The sequence below is a fragment of the Notolabrus celidotus genome, chromosome 23 (assembly GCF_009762535.1).
Source record: "Notolabrus celidotus isolate fNotCel1 chromosome 23, fNotCel1.pri, whole genome shotgun sequence".
Lineage (NCBI taxonomy): Eukaryota > Metazoa > Chordata > Actinopteri > Labriformes > Labridae > Notolabrus > Notolabrus celidotus.
Genome location: NC_048294.1, coordinates 13,277,518 through 13,296,757, shown reverse-complemented (window position 1 = coordinate 13,296,757; position 19,240 = coordinate 13,277,518). Strand labels below are relative to the sequence as shown.

The 19,240-nt window shown below is 40.4% G+C and overlaps 1 protein-coding gene across 3 annotated transcripts in view; it reads right to left on the bottom strand.

Annotated features, from left to right (window-relative positions):
- Positions 1-19,240, bottom strand: part of LOC117807546 (glucosidase 2 subunit beta-like) — a 182,967-nt gene that overhangs the window by 38,022 nt on the left and 125,705 nt on the right. For all 3 annotated transcript variants that reach the window (XM_034676867.1, XM_034676868.1, XM_034676869.1), the window contains one exon: positions 16,698-16,787. In XM_034676867.1, coding sequence (XP_034532758.1) covers positions 16,698-16,787 — 90 coding nt within the window. The remainder of the gene's footprint in view (positions 1-16,697; positions 16,788-19,240) is intronic.

Below are 19,240 nucleotides of genomic sequence, written 5' to 3'. Positions count from 1 at the left end.
CCTGACAGCTTATCATATTCTGGCCTTGAAATTCTCTATGCAGCGCTGAGCCTCAATGCATAAGATAGATATGTTTTTTTTCAGGTTTTCTTATCTTATTACGCTCTGCTTGGGTGAAACAACATGAAGAGGGAAGGTGAATGCACAGCCGAGACCTATTTCTCATATAAATTACCCAGAAAGATAAAACAAAACAGAGCGAGAGCCTCTCTGGCTGAAAAAGATGCCTCAATTTAAATGCAAAAAAAAAAAAAAATGAGCCAAACTTGAAGCCAATTTAGTTTTTAGAGCCATCAGTAAGGGCAATGATGCAAATAGCCTCTGGCAGATCATTTAAAGCTGCATTCTCGCTGCTTTCTCTCAAGATGTTACATTAGTATTGCTGCTTTTTTCTTCTCCAAAAAAGGTAAAGCCTGAGGCCAGTGGAAGATAAGAGAGGCAGTTGAGGACAACAGCTGGTCTTTTAGGGTCTTTGTACTGAGCACCTAAAGTCTCAGAAGGTGCTCAGTTAATTATCTTGTGAGCACAATATGTTGTGTACGCAAGTTAACACAATGTATACTGTGTTCACAGTAAATTATCTTGAGGGGAAAAATGTATTATCTTCTGCACACAAGTTACTTATATCTTGCGTACAAGTTGTGCACAAGCTAATGGGAACAATGTATTATCTTATTTGCCGAAGATGATTGTCTTTATATGATTATGATCTATCTTCTTGGGAAAAGTTTCTTTTTTTGCACACAGTTACAAACTTTTGTGAGAGCAGTCGTGGTAATGATTCCATTTGAAATTGATTGCCATCATTAGTCATTCGGGGTGTGCATATTTAGTCGACAACATCATCATCGACACCAAATTCCTTATTCAGTTGTACAAGTTATTCACTTTTTTTATTATTGTAGGCCTGAAATGGGGGTCATGTGTTGTGTCCGAGCTGTAGAACAGTCACCCGTTAAACCAGTTAATTCAACTAGAGCAATAAATGACAAACACAGACATGTTGATATTAACCTGCAGGGAGGACTGACGGTTTCTGCTGCTAGCTCTGCTGATGTAGCCACTCTCTGTAAACCTGTTGTCTCCAAGTTTTTTTCGTACTTTTAGACAAGTTGGCCAGTCAGAATTTTAATTTCCACTTAAACAATGAGCAAATTAGTCAATTCTGAACATCCCTAGTAACATCCCAATTAACTGTCTTTAGTATGATATGGGACCCATGTTCATATATGTTATATGTATTTTTAATTTCTAATTCCATTTACTTTATCAATCTCAGTGGGGGAAATTAAATTTTGCACTCTGTTGATACATGCTTCACACACATAGTCTGAAATACACCCACACATGCACAAACAGGACTCAATGACAAGCACTAAAGCTGAGCTGTATTAGGGGGCTTGCTCTTGAGGAGCGCACAGAACACTTGGGAGTGCTTTGGGTTAGGTCACCTTGGCAGTGCCCAGGAAGTAAACTGGCAACCCTCCAGCTACGAGCCCAATTCCCATACTTGGTCTGCGACAGGACTTGAGTGGGTGACCCAACCCTCATCCCTATGGACTGGGCTACTACTGCCGCCTACTTGAAAAAATCAAGTCTGTTTTTTTATGACAGAGCTATTTATTCATGTGATACATTTGAGAGCAACTCAGAACAAAAAATAAAACACTTGAGTAATCACATGGATTTGCTGTAGAGTAACTGCAGCTGACCATGGCTGCGTTATGCTTTGCTAGCTAGATCATAGCTTTAAAGTTAAACTCTGTGGTGCCAACACTATCCCACAGTGAGCTAGGTTATTTCTGAGTTGAAACATTTTCTTTGGCTCATGATGACTACAAGGTGGCTTCGAAAGACCGAGTATTCTTCTGTGGTTAGCTAATCAATGCACACAATTATTTGCTTGTGCGCACAAGAAAAAAGCTACACAGCAGGACTTCAAGGGCTCCATACAACTGTCTTTAAAAATGCTTAAAATCCAGTTAAAGATCCATTTATACCTGTATTTGTATTTGTTGTAATTACAATTTGATGTGACTATGCAGGATATAAGATTGTATTGATGATAATAATACACTGTATAATAATGAAAATGATAACAGAGAGGTCGTTTTCTGGTTTGTTGCAAATATGAGCCACATAACAGGGACTATGAGAGGCTTTAAATTAGCTCTGATCTGTCTGAAGGAACCTCCCCTATAAAGTGATTATAATTAATATATATAACATAATGTAAAGAATCATATGTAGGTGTGAGGGCAAGTTGGCTTAAAATAATATTTTACACTTGTCTCTGCGCAAAGGTGTAAATAAACAGCTCCTAACACTGAGATGTGTGAGTGAATCTACTTCAACATAACTCAGGGTGATAATTAAAAGTTCCCACATTAAAGTGGAGAAGAACTGAGGGAAGAATCAGAGGCTTTGAAACTTAAGAGAGTGACTGTGAAACATCTGTTCTCACGACACCCGGCTCGCTTTGGAGGTGTCTCGCTCACACAATCAGGGGTTTGCTAAAGAGATGTTAAATAAAATGGCTCTAACTTTGAGAGTCACTTTTACCGCTCACTGGATTTATTAACAACATGTGAGGAACTTTGAAAAAGTGTGTTTTCAAATCGAGAAAGTAAAGGTAGAATAAGGCTAAACGCAGAAATTCCACCTTTCTTTTCTTGCCTCCATTGGATTGGTGTCTAAGCCAATACTGCACCCTATTAACTTGCCCCCTTTAGTTTTAATTAAAGGGATTGTTCTAGTAGACGAGAGTGTGATTTTAACATTGGGGAATCATAACGATGAAGCATAAAAAAATGGTTTGTGGAGGTCGCTGTTTGAGAATTTGAATGGCCTCCACAAAGCTCTGGCCTTCACCCCATTCATCACCTTCGGGATGAATTTAAATACGAGCAGAGAGCCCAGGCCTTATCGCCTGACCTCACTAATGCTCTTGGCGCTGAATTGGAGCAAATGCCCGCAGCCAGGCTCCATAAGCTCATGGAAAGCCTTCCTGGTGGAGTTGAGGCTGTTATAGCCGCATACTAATCCCTGTGATTTTAGAATGAGCTTTGAACTATAGCATATGGCTGCGAGATTTGAAGAAGAGCAAGGTTTGGGGAGCAGGTGTCCGTATACTTTTGTCCCAGTGGGTTGTGTGTGGGTGAACAAATACAGAATCTAGGTAAATGTGGACAATTTTAGATTTTTGGATAATTTGATACACCAATTATATAATGAGAGCTGGGCCATCTAAATAATATGAGAGTCACTTCATTTACATCAACGCTATTGAATGATGAAGGCCAAGAGAAGCTTCTACACTATGCCGACGACATACAGCTGTTCTTGCCTTTTAAACCCAACAATGTCTCTAAGTTATCTATCCTGCTTGATTGTGTGGACTGTATAAAGCGTTGGATGGCAGAGAATTACCTTCAGGTGAATTCAGATAAGACTGAAGTTCTTATCTCAGCTCCTGACCGTGTTGTTCCTGAGGTGAGGAGAAGCCTTGGGTTTTTGTCCTCTGCTGTTAAACCTGCCCTACGCAATCTAGGGGCCTGGTGCGTGAAAGTAGGATTAAGATATCCGGGACAAAATGACTGAGCCGAGTTCACCCAATCCAAAACAAGAGCGTCCAGGCTCAGTCGGTTGCACAAAGACCAAGCCAGGATGAGCAGACACGGATTCATCAAGCCAGGTGAAACCAATCCTGGCTAAGTGCGTGTACGCGGCTTCCTTAAATAGACCCCAGATATTGATCGCAGATTCACTGATTCACCATGGCAACGCGTGCTGCATACTTTTCACCGTCAGAAGCGGAGATCCTCATGGAAGCATATGAAGAGGTGAAAGATCAAATCAGAAAGAAAGGCAACACAACATCAATAATTAAACAGCGTCAAAAAGCTTGGGAAACCATTGCAGATCGCCTGAATGCGTAAGTAGTGCACATGTACACACTTACACTCTTGATAATCACTAAATTAAAATTGTTGTGGAATCGATGCAGATGTGTTTGAAATTGTGTAAATGTAACTTCATCAGACTGTATAACTCTCTGATTTAATTTCCCCTTGGGAGAAATAAAGTTTCTCCTATCTTATCCTGCAAATGTGTGTGTGTATATATATGTATATACTTACTTACAGGACAAGATAGAAACTTTATTTATATATCTGTGTGTGTGTGTGTGTGTGTGTGTGTGTGTGTGTGTGTGTGTGTGTGTGTGTCACCCCAGCCGAAGACATGGCCTTATCACAAAATAAAGGCAGGCCAGTTTTGGAGGGGATCCTTGGGGGGACAGAAACAAATGCATGTCCCTCCCAAGAGGCTAACCGCTTCATACAAGGTACCTTCTTCCATCTTTACATGTGATGTAAGCACATTCATATCTAATCCATTTGGACTATCTGACTTTGGTTTGCCTTGCAGTTTCTGGCAGCACCATCTCCTTGCTGGAGCCACCAATGCCAGATGATGATGATGATGATGATGATGATGATCCAGTGAGTACACTTTAGGCCTGGCATGTTGCGTCTACTAGATTGAATATTAATTCCATTAAATGTGATAGGGTGAAGGCACTAGTTCTGCAGCAGCAGCACAAGCTCCAGCAAGAGAAGATGACAATAACAATGAAACCATCTCCTTGGAGGTATCATGTCAATCTTGTGAGAGTACTATTCAGTCTACAATAGTAAGGAGTCATCATTTGGTGCCCACACAAAATTTCACTTCTTAACAGGATCCAGATGAGTTCCCAGGGCAAACCCAGCCTCGCAACATAGTGAGTATTAATGGAATGACATTCCATTGGGCAAAATTTCTGCTGTACTAATTGTCATGTGTTTACAGAATCCACAAAGAATAAGGCTGCTGTATGGATTTGGCCTGCATTTATTTCAGTGTGCAGACATTATATACAGACTGATTGTGTATGCATTATTTTGTTGTATGCTTTTGATTCCATGCTTTCTATCTTGTAGAGTCACTGTGTGGCTTCAGTTTTGAAAGGAGCTGATGGTTTACCTGCTTTTATGTATCCTTATTCAATAAAGGAAGATCATGTCACTCTCTGTGTATTTATATGGGATGTGTATTTTATATATCGCGTGTGGGGAAACTAAATTATCTAATTGCAATTTGCAACATCTAAAATCATCATTTATCTACAATGATTAAAAATCAATGATCGCAAATGTTTAAATAATGACTGTGGGTCTAGTTGAATGTGATAACAATGTGTAGTGGACAGCAGAATAACTATTAGTTTCCGTTTGTGGTGACTGCTGACTGAGATAAGGGATGAGATTAAATAGATCCTGGAACTTAGCCTGGTCTGGAGCAGGCTAGCTCCAAAGACTAAATCTCCAAGGTAACTAATGTCATAAAATCTCCTGCTTCCTCCTATCCTACTTTCATGCAACCGGATCATGGATAAATTGAGCCAGGATAAGCAACATATCCCGGCTTAATCCCTTATCCTAGTTTCATGCAACAGGCCCCAGGGGTCCAAACGGGCCAGGCCCTTAGCCTGGACCAGCATGTAAATGGTTTGGTACGTTCTTCTTTTTATCACTTGAGAAATATCGCCAAACTCAGACCTTTTGTGTCCACAGCTGAGCTGGAAATGATTATACATGCTTATGTATCATCTCGCTTGGATTATTGTAATTCTCTCTTTACATGTCTTAGCAATGCATCCTTGAACCGCCCACAAGTGGTCCAAAATGCTGCTGCTAAACTGTTGACCAAATCATCCAGGAGGTCTCATGTTACACCGATCCTCCTTTCTTTGCACTGGCTTCCAGTTAAATGTAGGATCCAGTTTAAAATTCTTGTTGTTGTGTACAGAGCGCTCAATGGTCAGGCTCCAGTCTACATTAGGGTGCTTCTGAAGCCTTATAACTCCAGCAGGACTCTGAGGTCCTCTGATCAGGATTTGTTGGTTGTGCCTCGTACCAGGTTAAAAACTAAAGGAGACTGTGCTTTCCAGGTTGTTGGTCCTAAACTCTGGAACAGTCTCCCTCTGGAACTGAGAACTGTGGACAGTATTGACAGGTTCAAAAAGCAGTTGAAGACCTATCTGTTTAGGCTTGCCTTTGTTTAATTTGTCTGTTTTTATGTCATGTTTTTGTATGAATTTGCAATCTCTGTTTTGCCTTTAATGTTTTTCTATTGTTGTTGTTGTAAAGAACCTTGTGACCGCTGTTCTTGAGAGGTGCTCTATAAATAAATCTCACTTACTTACTTACTTACCACACAAGCTAATACATTGATCCTGAAATAAGGTCTATTGTACAATTAGTGGTAAATATTTGGTCTCTTGGGGGGATTTCACGACAAGTAGTGTTCAGTATGAAAGGGATTATGTATAGTGAACAGGTAGTTACAGGAGTTAGAATCCTGTAGGGTGAGCAGGATCCTGATGCAAAGCTTTAGCATGCCAACATAAGCTAATGTTTTAGCCACAGTGTCAACAGGCAGAAGTAAAATGAGCTGGAACTTCTGATTTTATATGACGTGTTTGATCAGGTTGTCCCTGGTGTTTTGCTTTTGCTGTGTAGAATTAATCACTGTTGGTATGGGGTTTCAACCAATCAGAATCAAGTATTTAACACAGCCGGGTCATGATATATTTTAGTTTTTGATCTGCAGTCACAAGTTAAGTATGCAGTAAATGCAGGCTTACTAGAGCAGACAGCTGCGCATGAGTGCACATGATTTCAGGGTTAAATAAAGCCAGTTCACATTTTGTAGACTGTAAAAAAAAATACTTTGCTCTGTAGCTGAGCCAAAAAGCGGAGCAACAATTTGCGGTAATCATTTTAACATCTAAGGAGGATTAGATAATACCACCATGACTTCTCCTTTTAGACCTAAACATGACTTTGCTTTTCAAAACTTCAGCTCCGCTGACATTTGATGGAGAGCCATTTTCAAATGGAACATTACATCCTATTAAAGTCGTATTTCTGCCTCTGTGTGTCGAACATTTGAACAGCCGGGTGAGAAGTGAAAATGTGCTTCCCCTCACTCTTAAATACCCTTGCAGGTGTTTTGGTGAAGAAGCATAAATTGATGTGAGTGATCCATTTCAGTAATTTGCTCCAATTTGCACCGCAGCATTGACACCTCTACAGGTACACGTTAAATGTGTCGATGACTGGGCCAAATTCTGTGCGGATACAGCTCCAGAGCGACGCAGAGCTTTACAGCTCATTTAATGTGTTGATTCCATTAAACCATGTTTGCACTGTAAAAAGTAGTGTGTGCAATGCATGAAGTTGATCTTATGGTTAAAACTACCATGTGTTGAAGGTGGTTGATGGTGTTGGGAGATTAAACTCTGAAATGTTGAATGTGACTACTAAGAAGTTTGAGCATTGAAATTCATGTCAAACAATTCAGACGTTCACATTAACTTTAAACAGTTTTATCATAATGTTGTGAAACCGGAGAAGGAATTTTAGGGATTGACCCACCACTCGATCAGTGAAAAGGATATTTGAGTGCGATGCAGTATAATTGAATGTAGGATATTTTTAGGCTTTCACTACAGTTACTGAATTTGATCATATTAGATTTAATGAAATTAGATGAACACAGTTGATCTCACCGGGAAGTTGAGCTTTTCACAGCAGGCAACGTTAATGAGACTCAGCAGGAAGAGAACATATAATATAAACACTGTTTCAAACAGGAAGCATCTGTAGTTGGGTTTTATTGGTTTTTAGGTTATGTTGAATTCTCTCCAAGGTGTCTCTGTTAAACAAACGGGCATTTTCATTGTCAATTTGGCAACACAGTAAATCCAAACCACAAGAAAAGTTGGTTTGAAATCCCTCAGTTGTAATATTCAACAACTTTTACACTAATAACTAAGGTAATAAAGTAAAACTCTTATGAAATATCTAATGAAGTACTGTATATTCACAAATATAGGTCCCAGACAAGGGCAAAGTGTGTTTATTGGAGGTCTCCCAGAGGAAAGAAAGCTTAAAGGGATGGTACTTTTCTTTTAAAGTGGGTTTATATGAGGCACTTGTAAATAGTAATTGTATCACCCACAGGGGATCCGAGTTAGCTCTGCCTCTTCGTTGGAAAGCCAGAATGAGAAACGGTATATAAACCCGGCTGCAGATGGGGTCAATTTTACCTTTTCATCAAGCTAATTTTAAGTCTGACCCAAACACTTATGTCAGTGTAGGTCTTCTCTATATATGGATATTGTTCTGTGATTTATTTTGCTGTCAGAAAGTCCATTTGTTTTTGGGACAAATTTTCATTCATGTCAAGCCGCATGCAATCATAACAGTGAGAGGCTGCACTAGCATTCATGATGGCGGACCCATAGACTGTAGTATCCGTGACATCACCCATTTGTTTCTGAAGCACTGTTTTGAAGAATGACATCAGCGGGTGCCATATTGGAAATGCTGAACACAACCTAACTTCAAGCTAGTCAAGCTAATGTGAGGTAAAGAGGCCTCCTCACCAACAGCTACAGTGTTCTCACTTGTCAGTCAAGTCAGCTGTGCCTCTTATTATTGAAAACTCATTATCTTAATATCTTCTAAACTGCTGAGTCATGAAAATTTCAAATGATCTATTCAGAGAAAATCATTTTTTGTACCAGACTGTAATTTTTATTTCTTCTGTACAGATTGCCTTATGTTGAATTGGTGTATATGTGGTTTGCGGTACTTCCGGAGCCCGCCTCAAGTGGACAATTGAGGAACTGCAGTTTATAACACTTCTGCACTGGCTTCATTTCTTGCATCCGGAGATTGCCGCTTGGGCATACCCCACGACAAAGCTTTAGCTGGATGATATCGCCATCTTCTAGGTGAAGTACCTCTCTCTGCATTTTATATTGCTGTTGTGGACACATCGGTGCGCGGTGTTAGCAGAATAGTCCATAAGCTTGTTGCACACAAACAAAAGCCCTCTCTCCAATCTGACCCAAGGACATCTAACACAAGCAGGTGCAACGTGATTTTTTCTGTGTGAGAGAAATTAAGCCAGACTCTTATCTTGGTGGTGAAGTTTGTCATTTCAGAGGGTTATGTTCCCTATTACTGTGTCAGTGTTTTGTCAGTGCAGTAACAAGCAATAGAAAACAAAACTTGAGCTGGTACAGCTGTAATAATGACAGCAATAAAGATGATTAGCTCGGCTCTAAATGATCTCTCTCTGAAATAAAAACATGAAGTCCTGGTGTGCGGAAACAATCTGGGATAAACAGACAAAAAAAACAAAAAACTGAAAAGTGACCCAGACTGTTTCAACACAACAAACCCACAGATCCTCTGCTCACTGCCCACTGCTCTGGCAGTGTAACAAAGACTGACGAGATGTGATGATTTTATGACCCCAACAGACACACACACACACACTCGCTGGCAGCCTACAGGTCTACCGGACGGACGGAAAAACTCCTGCTACCTCAGATGGTCGCCCCTGCTGTGGAATGGGCCGCATCTCGGCGTGCTTTCAGTTGCTTACAGGAAGAGAGCAGCATCTTGAAAGCCAAAGGCTTTGTTGAATCACTATTGGGTGAGGGAGGCAGTGAGTCAACAGGAGGATAAAGTGACTGAGCTCTTCACCATGGCCTCCAAGAAAAAAGTTATTAGAGAGGCAGGGAAATGTATCAAGTTTAAACACGCAATAGACAGAAACACACAGTGGGGGGTTGGCTGAGAATCTTTGAGTTTTTTGCATGAATCTTGCATTAAAACTAGTAGGAGAGAAGAATATTAACCAAAAGTGGAATAACACTTTGTGTTGTATCATGGGGAAATCATAGGAATAGGCTGTTTTGGATGGTGGCCAATACCAGGAACTCAGAAAGTCCTCTCCGGGGCATCACTTTAGCTCTGTCACTAAAGCAGGGGCCTACAGAGGCTGTATTCCTTGACACATTGGGCATTTCCTGTCTCTCTTCAACCGTCTAATCAAATGAAGACAAAAGTCCAAAATTGAATCTTTAGAAAAGTCAGTCTCTGAGCATTGGGGCACAATTAATCGCAATCATCATTATAGCCTACCCTACGTAAACAGCCACTCCTCCAGGGGGCGTTGGAGAGGTTTTGTCTCCACTATTGAGAGAGCTGGCACGTCATTAATAAGAGCATACTATGCAGCATCAGCTCAGAGTGGAAGACTAAAAACTAGAGACTAGTTTGGGGAAACAAAAGTCAAATGTCGGGAGCAGAAAACAACAAAAGACGGCTGGTTATCCCGCCAAACAGAGGTGAAAGTATGAAGAACAAGAAGAAGAATGTTTCCACTGATGTCAAGTCAGACATTGGAACAAAGATTGAGTAGAAACCAACAGACTTGAAGCTGAGAGTCAAAAAATGTCAAAGTATTGACGGATAAATTAAAACACTGTTTGTTTTGAATGTATCGTGGGATTGGTTGACAATGATAACTAAAAAAATATCAGCCAGCCTTATCTTTTTTAACAATGTTACATTTCCTTGACAATATTTAGGGAGAAACCAATCATTCTGCCTCCTCTGTTGCTGACAAAATCCCAATTGTGACCTTTTGAAGTTAATTAATTGCATGAGCAGCTCATTTAGAGTAATGCTAAATTTCATGCTTTAATTCAACAACAGTGTCTGTGCGACATCTATCATCATTTGAGAGCTAGTGGGTGTGACTAAGTGCTCTCGCTCTGAGGCACGGATCTGCATAAACAGCCACTGCAGCACAAACACTTATTTTAACAACATTCATATTGTAGTTTACCCAGCCCTGTGTCTTTTTACCACCGTGTTGAAAGATTTTGTTTTGTTTGTGTGGGTTTGCATTAGATGTACAGCTCCAGTAGTTTTGCTTGTTGCAAAATCTTGTCCAGAGGCACCTTGCAAGCAACTGAAAATTCTACCTAAATCTTAATAATGCTGGAGGAAGTGTTGTATTAGTATTACGAAAGATAATCCACGTAAACATGATGGTAAACCAATTTGTGCTTTTTTTAATAAACTGAAACAGAATGATGCTCACAACAAGCTTGGCAGCTACAGTAGATTGCATCCCCTTCTGTTGCATTTTTCCCATGAGTAGGGGAGAACGGGGTTGGTTGTCACACGGGTTGGTTGTCACACGGGTTGGTTGTCACACTTGTTATATCTCGCCACCAGAGGGCACTGTCTCTCAAATTGGGGATCAGAGCTCACTGACATAGTCTTCTCTGGAGTAAGACAGCTGAACTTGAGGTGAGAGGACTTTTTGTGTTTTTCATGTCAAATTGTAAATATTTAGCTCCTCAGTATTTTTCTTCTAGGCTTTTAAACGATGGGTTTATAACAAAACAAGTATTACCCTTACAAAGTGTGAGGGGAAAGCTATTGTTTAGATTTTTATTAGCTAGCTAACTAGTTGTTAGATGGTTGTTAGCCTTGATGCTAGCAAAAAATTCCGGTTTGGGTTGTTCGTCATATTCTCTTTGTACTATGTTGGTAAAATCATGCATGGTGAAATGAGTTGAAGTGCGCAGACCCTACATTTGCCATCACTGTAACTCAGACAGTGACTGCATGTAGCCTAGTTGAGTCGGCCTTTATTGTTAGGCCTATTTGTGTTGTTCTTTATGTTGTTATATAGGCTGGCCTTAAGATGTGTTTCCTGTTCATGTTCCTTGCTCATTTTATGTTAAAATGCATTAAGTCGGCCTATCACTTGTAAGTGCAATTAAACTTTCAAATTTAGTTCTGCCTTCTTGCCTTTTTTAAAAGATTTTTCTCATTGAAATACCATTGTGACAACCAACCCCATAGTGATGGGGTTGGTTGTCACAATGTGTCAGAGTGTCTTTGATAGTTAATTGCCTCTGTTACAATGAGTTGGAAAATGAGAGGGATACATATTTCGAGCCAACACCATAAGCTTCAATTTAATGTAGGAATGACTATTGAAAGATGTTTTGATGATGAGCAATCATCAAAACAGTAAAAAGTGTGACAACCAACCCCGTTCTCCCCTACAGTAAAATAATAGAACGTCATCAGCAAATGTGCAAACCATGATCCCGTAGATGGACTTCTTACTTTTTGGCTGCTGAAAATGAAGGCTCTAGCCATTAAAGTTGTTTTCTTTTGGACTGATTTAAATTGGATAATGTCTAAAAGAGTCTCCCACAGCTGGTATGCCATTTGGCGAGGACCAACAGGTTGTTACCCCTGTTTTGTTTTTTTTACTTCTTAAGGTTACTCACCCAAATTATCATTGAAGAATGTCGTGCAGTATGACAATGCGTAAGGCTTAATTCTTGGCCTCTGGCTGACAAAAGAATGAAGTCTGAAACTCTTGATCTTCACAGGATCATGTAAAAACATTCTTCCCCTGGGTATTTTCAAATGAATGAGTGTCTGACAAGCGTTTGCCACGCACAAGCCGAGAGCGAACAACGTACTGTCTTTAGGTCCCAGTGATACGTCAAACTCTATTCACATTAGAAGGTATTCATGACAAAGCCCTTCACGAAATCTAACACATATATGGCTCTTCACTTCTGTTATCCTCCTGACAGTTAGCAGACACATCTAGGCCTCCACAGCACCCGCCTTGGTATGGTTTATATCCAATTTGAAACAGCTCCCTCCAGGCTATCCTGATGGAGTCTCTTTCTTCCCTAGAAGAGCCCCATGCACCGCTAAGGCCATGTGACGCTCTGCAGACAGTTGGAAGCGTCTCCTCCCTGTCAAAGCTGAACCACAGTGGCGGGCATGACTCACAGAGGAGCTGTACTTTCTAATGACACGAGAGCGGAGGCTGAGTCAATCTGACCTGACAGTCTTGCATAAATCACGGCCCTTCGATTTAAGTTGCTTTGAGGAGTGTCAACAAATCCACGGGAGGAATATTAGACTCTGCTGTAGGTAGGGACTCCGCCTATGAGAACTCATTATGGGGTGTCTTCCTTCATGCTGTGCCAGGCTGTGTTGACTGAATTGCTAAGCTTATTTCAGATTCACTGGCAGAAGCTGGAGTTTTTAAATTCCCCACTCGGGGTAAGGGCCCACCAACACCTGAAGACCATTTCAGGGGTTATACATGTTTTTCCAATGACTGATTCTTTAACAATGTGAAAACAGGTAACTCTAGGTGTGTGGACGAATAGAGAATAATGCCATTAAATGATAATGCATGGAGAACAAGCTCCCTGTGTAAGCTGTTTCTTGTCTTAAGAAAAAGTGATGAGAGAGCAATGTGGAAAGCGCCACAATACGGCATTTAGCTTCTAATCTCACTGTTAATCTTTCCACTTGAAAGTGTTCAACAACAAAAGGCTGCTTTTCCCCCTTTGAAATCAAAGTAATTACATGTTTTTTTCCCTGGATGAAAAGAAAAAAGGATGCAAGCCCCAGTTTGCAGAAGTGATTCACACTATTGTGAGGCGAGGCTAAAAAAAACTTAAGATCCTCCTTCACAAAGACAAAAGAGAAATGTAAGCAGACGCCCCTAAGGATCAAAATGAAACACTTTAAATATAACAACTTTGCCCTTAAGTAAACAAATGTAAACTGAATCTACTTTTGTTTTTTAACCTGCTAAAAGCAATAAAAAATTCTATATCCTTCCGTATGTGTCACTGTCGTCAAATGAAGCCTTTTCCTGCCACAAACACCAGCTAAATTTCATTAATTCAAGTATTACACAACTTTAAGTGATATAACAGACACACAGGGTTTCAGCTCTGAAAACTTTTAAGGCTCCAGGCGTTTTTTTCCAATATTGGCTTCCACTCAAGTAAAAAAAAAAAAAAAGAGGGGGAGCACTTTAATCAAAAGTGAAAGATCTACACACAAGGGAGGGCAGATGTAAGACGGTTTCAACCGCTGATCAAGAAGCAGGAGAAGGAGAGAAGTGTGTGATTCAGCTCCATTATTGGAGAAGAACTGCAGCTCCACTCTAGGGTGGGAGGGAGAGCTATAGAGAGCCGTTGGTTTATGTGTCTGTCAATGTCACGTCTCCTCAGGATCACGGTTCAAGGCAAACAGCAAGGATAAAAGGGGGGGGGGGGGACTGGTGCATTGCTGAGAGGGTGCTGGTAGGTCAAAGGACCTTCAACTGAGTTGACGTTGGTGGATATTGTGCTCTTCAGTGATTTGAGGGATGGAAAATAGCATGGGGTGTCTATCACTAAAAGAGGGAAACAGAAAACACTGTTTCTGTCAGAGATGATGGCGTTTTGATACAGCTTGAATCAATTAGATAACATTTACAGTTACTGTTTGTCAAAATGTTTTTCACTATCATTACCCATCAAATAAATATTTAGAGCTGTATTTGTTGGTCTGATGTTGTTCTGGTGTTAGCCTAGCATGGCAGCTAACTAAGCTAACTTTAGCTCAACAAGCTTGAGCTAACGTTTTTTAAGCTAGCAGCTAACTCATTTTAAACAAGGGCTTTATAATGGACTGAAATACAAGCTTAATGGTTTCATATTATACTAAAGGACTGAATCTTACGTTGCAAGTTAAGGAAAAAATTCCCATGTTTCATGTGTTGATGATGAAGATAGTTGACATGATATCAAAGGAAGGCAAGAAAAAGCTCTTGTTTTTATCCAACTTTACACTTACTTTCATTTGACCCTATTCAAAGACAAAATAAGTCAAGTAGTAAAAAGAAATAGGCCCCAATGTCATTCATGTGGAGATATCAAAGCTCTGCTAGCATGAACTTCCTATGCTGATTGGCAACTCTTTGTTAGGGAAAGGGGCTTGTTAGAATACATTATTCTGTCATAACCACTCTCATCAAAATAATTAATCATTTGCATGTAATAAGTTAAATTTGGCGGTATGACTGTTCTGGGAGCTCCCTGCCCTTCCTAGTGCCTACGTGGAATGCCAAAGCCTGAGGTGGGGAGAGCACACTCTCCTCCCCTCTCTTTCATGTGAATACATGCAAAGCCAAGGCAGGGAGAGCAGCAGCAGCAGCAACAACCCCCAGGGGTACAGAACAGAGCGGGCGTCAGTAATAATACAAATGACACTGGTAAAATCAGACACAGCATAAAAGGAGGTTCTGGAGTGGGGGCGAGCTCCAAAGCAGTTTGCAGGGGAAGCAACAAGGGAAGGCAGGCTAAAGCAGTTTAAATATAACGCCGCTATTGTAATCAGCTGAGCTGTCAGCTGATAGTGGCTGGCATTAAGGGAAGCCGATGTACTGTGGGCCAAGCTTGAATTTGTGGCCTGCCTGACCTAACGCTATGCTCCTTTAATGATGCACTGTACGAGATTTGGTGGCCCCCGTATTGGAAATAATAACATAACTTTTGATCAATCTAAACCTAGCACAAAAAGTAGGGACATTTGTGTTTGCTGGATTATTTATTTGTTGTAACACTGCTTCTTGGTAATACACCTTATACTGTTGGACGCCTGTTTATTTCCCTTTTAATGGTGCCACATTTGTGAGGAACACACATTTGTGGGATGAGCAGCAGAGCTGAGTATCGGTGGGTTGCGCCCATTAAAAATTTGTCAAATCTTCTCTGCCAATGCCAAACAGCTTAATCTGCCATTGACTCTTGTTTGGTGTTAATTGGTGAATTAGATTATTGAAGTCCGAAGAAACAAGACATTTTGACAATTTAACAATTTGTTCATATATCAAACAGGAGTCAAACTGTGTTGTTGGTTTTGTTTGGACTGACCAAAAGCCCTGTTTATGTGCATTAATGGTGTGGTTGTACAGCATACATTTGGTTGACCAAACACTATTTGTCTCCTCACAACCTTTGAGTCAGTTCTTGAAAGATTTAATGCTTCTAAAGGAATAGGACGATCAATATCTTACTAGGGAGCTCTGCTTTGCTACACCATAACATTAAAGCATCTTGCAAAGCAGCATGCAATATTGTCATCTCATACTGCCTCCATGAATAAAATTGATATAGATTTTCCCAGCTTGTGTGCTTTAATTTCAACCTTTCCTTTCAAGTTGTGTCTCCTAAATGGCAAACGAAGCAAACAAATTTCAATGCTGTATGAGGGCATGGGAAAAACCACTGATTCCAAGGATGTCTGAAAAATGTATTTGCAGTGCAGATCTCAGTGCAGATCTCAGATAATTTTCTTTCAAAACTGCAACCACCCACAGGCTTCTAAAGCTCCAGCTGGCAAGCAATCCTGAAGAGAACAGATTCTACCCCAGCAGGGGCCATAGGGATGCGGCGGCAGAGAGTAAAAGAAGCTCATTCTGTTGATTAAATTTAGTTGATTTAGCTGCTTGGCTTTCTCCAGGGTGACTTAGAGCTCACAAATTATCAACTTTAAATGGTGGGTCTTCACTGAGATTGTTCATGTTTACTACACATAGCGTTTGTTTAACATGGGTTCATCCAAATTCGATGGGTTCCAACCTTTAGCTAACTTATAACCCATGTGATGGTTCTTGGAAAATGTACTTTTCAATCCTGCGGTTTTTATGGCTTCCTGCAGTGCAGACATGACACAAGTAATTGCTTTCCAGGATTTCCATTACTGAGAGTAGACATAGCTATTACGAGCTTTAACAATTCATGAGGAGCCTGTCAAAACTATGAAAATGTATTCTTGCTGTCAGGGAAGTTATTGTGATGAAACTTATTTTTACATGATCATGAATTTCCCATGACTGTGCTTAAGAATTCAACGCATATCCACCAAAAACACCATGAAAACTGTCAAAGTACTTACTCATACACTTTCAGCTTGTAACACTGGCTGTTCAAAAACAGAAACTCCCAGTCAGGTCCGTAGTCAATAGCCAGCATCTTCTGGAGGTCACTGAGGAAACAAAAGTAAGTGTATCAGATCAGCAGTTTTCTTCACAGTGAAATTGAATTGTTTCTGATACGTGACGCATGATAAGATTTCAAACAACTCACACTTAAAGCTCCTGTGAGTGGTTTCTAAATGGCTATGAAACAGACTTAAAAATAGCACTGACGCCTCTTTATGAGCTACAGATGCAAAGAAGATAACCAGGAATGGGACACATCATTACACTACAGTTAATTTGAAAGCCTGAAACTGCTGTGCAGGGTAGGTGTCCAACAAGGCGATTACATATGCACAGCCTGTTTTTAACATATTTCAAAGCAAAGATCCTGGATTAGTGATATATTTGACTGTTAAAATAAATACTGATGAGATGTTTGGTTTAAAATTACCAGGACAAGCTCAGGGTCAGCAAAGAGGTAGGATGTTCCACCTTGTTCACATAGGGTACCCAAAAAAAAGGTCCTAACAGGAGCTTAAAAAAATTGCAAGTTATTTTTGTGCTTACACAGAGGTTTTGAAAAACATTGTACACAGTTTTGTTTCAGATTCAAAATTAAGAGTTTAATTGTATTATTTTTTGTTTTTACAGATCTTGGTGTTTGGGCATGCTTTCGTTGGCTTTTTGCATGTGATGGTGCTTTATTACAAAAAGATTTATCAGATTTACCGTAAAATCTGGTGTATAAGGCACACTTTTGACACATTTTTCCTACTTAAAAACTGGGTTTCGTACTATATACTGGTAAAAAATGCAGAAAGGTATTCTATTTTATATCAGTAATTAACCCAGGATATGGCACTCCAAGAGGCAAGTGGCTTCTTTGCTTTGGGTTCAAAGCAAAGCAGAGCAGGCTGGTGGTTCCACCACTTCAACAGCTTTTCTCCTCATTAGGTCATAATCATGCATTAATGAAAACAGTGATATACTATTAAGTTCATAAACCTTGAGGAGTGCTAGTTTAAGCACACTCCTTTGGTTCTCAACTTCAAGTGCAAGTGACCAGCAGCAGTTGGAGGCATAGCGTTTTTTGTGATTGGTCATGGGGAGGTGGTCCTACCTCAAAACTATCAAAGTTACCTCAGACAGGGCTCAGTTATGGTACTTGTAATTAACAAACCCCACATGGTGAAACCAGATGGTATGAGAAAGAGTTAAACAGCTAAACAGAAACTGCATGTTGTGGACTGTGATGAACACAGGAAGACAGTTCAGGACCCCCAAAAAACTGATTTATATTCCAGATTTTATGGTACCTCCCACTGAATCATAACAACGGCATCATGGCATAATTTGTATTGGAGGTTTTTGACAGTACACAGCTCCTGTAATCACATGAGTAGAATAGTTTTGAGCATATATCCTCATGTAAAGGTTGCATTTTTTTGTATATATCTGAGTGGAAGCAGTGTAATGTTTTGAGCACAACACTGCAGAAAAAGCTTCATTTCACACAAGAGAAAAGAGGGTGTTTCAAAGTTCTGGATGTAGGTCAATTACTTTGAGTCCCCATACAAGCTGCTTTAATAACTTCTAAATGACTCCTAACTGTGCTGACAGTGGAGCTTTATTTTCCTCGATGCTTAAAGTAACTGACTTCTTCCACAGCGTGTTGATGAGGTGGCCCTTTAAAGCCCATTTCTATGCAGTGTCTCCAATTATTGGAGCTGGTGAGGGCTGCTTTTCTTCACTTATCGCAAATAAGTGAACTGAGCCCTATCTTTAACGGTGCCCGGGCCCTTATTTCCATATTCATAAGCCAGGACTTGCTAATGGGGTTAACAAATGTTTAGGGGAGGGTGATTTTTTTCGCTTGAGGTTGATGAGGTAGGGGGGATCAGGAAAGCAATGCAGGTTACGTAACTGTGTGTGCATGTGAATTTCTGCAGGGCAGGGGTCAGGACTTTCATGCACAGAGGCAATTTTGGTGGAAATTACCCTTTACAGCTCCAATGAGGAATAAAAGATAGACACTACAGTGGATCAATCTTTAATTTTAAGCTCATTTTAGAAGGTAGGAGGACATAGGACACGTATGTCATCGTGCTATTAAAGGATAAAGCCTGGAGAAAATAAGGAGATACTCTTATGCACATAAATGACAGTGAGTAATTTGACCAGGAGCGGCTTGAACAAGGTGGACGATGAAGAAAAAGAGGGATTTAAGTCATGTCATCTCCTTTTTCCTCTCTTCCTGTCACGCAGGGTTTCGTTTCAGGGGATAAATCTTGACCTTTCGGTAACTGCCATCTCTGTGGCCGGCTCTCCTCTCTCCCTGCTGTAATGAACAGTTGACAGGCCTAAGGGCCACAGCAGCTACTTATCAGCTGGCTTCGAGCTCTGTGGAAACATCTGAGACAGAGCAGGAGTATGCTATAGGAATTTTCATCCAATTCTGCTCAGGTTTCATTTCCTGAATGACACAAAATCAATCTAATGACTAATGACTATTGTTAAA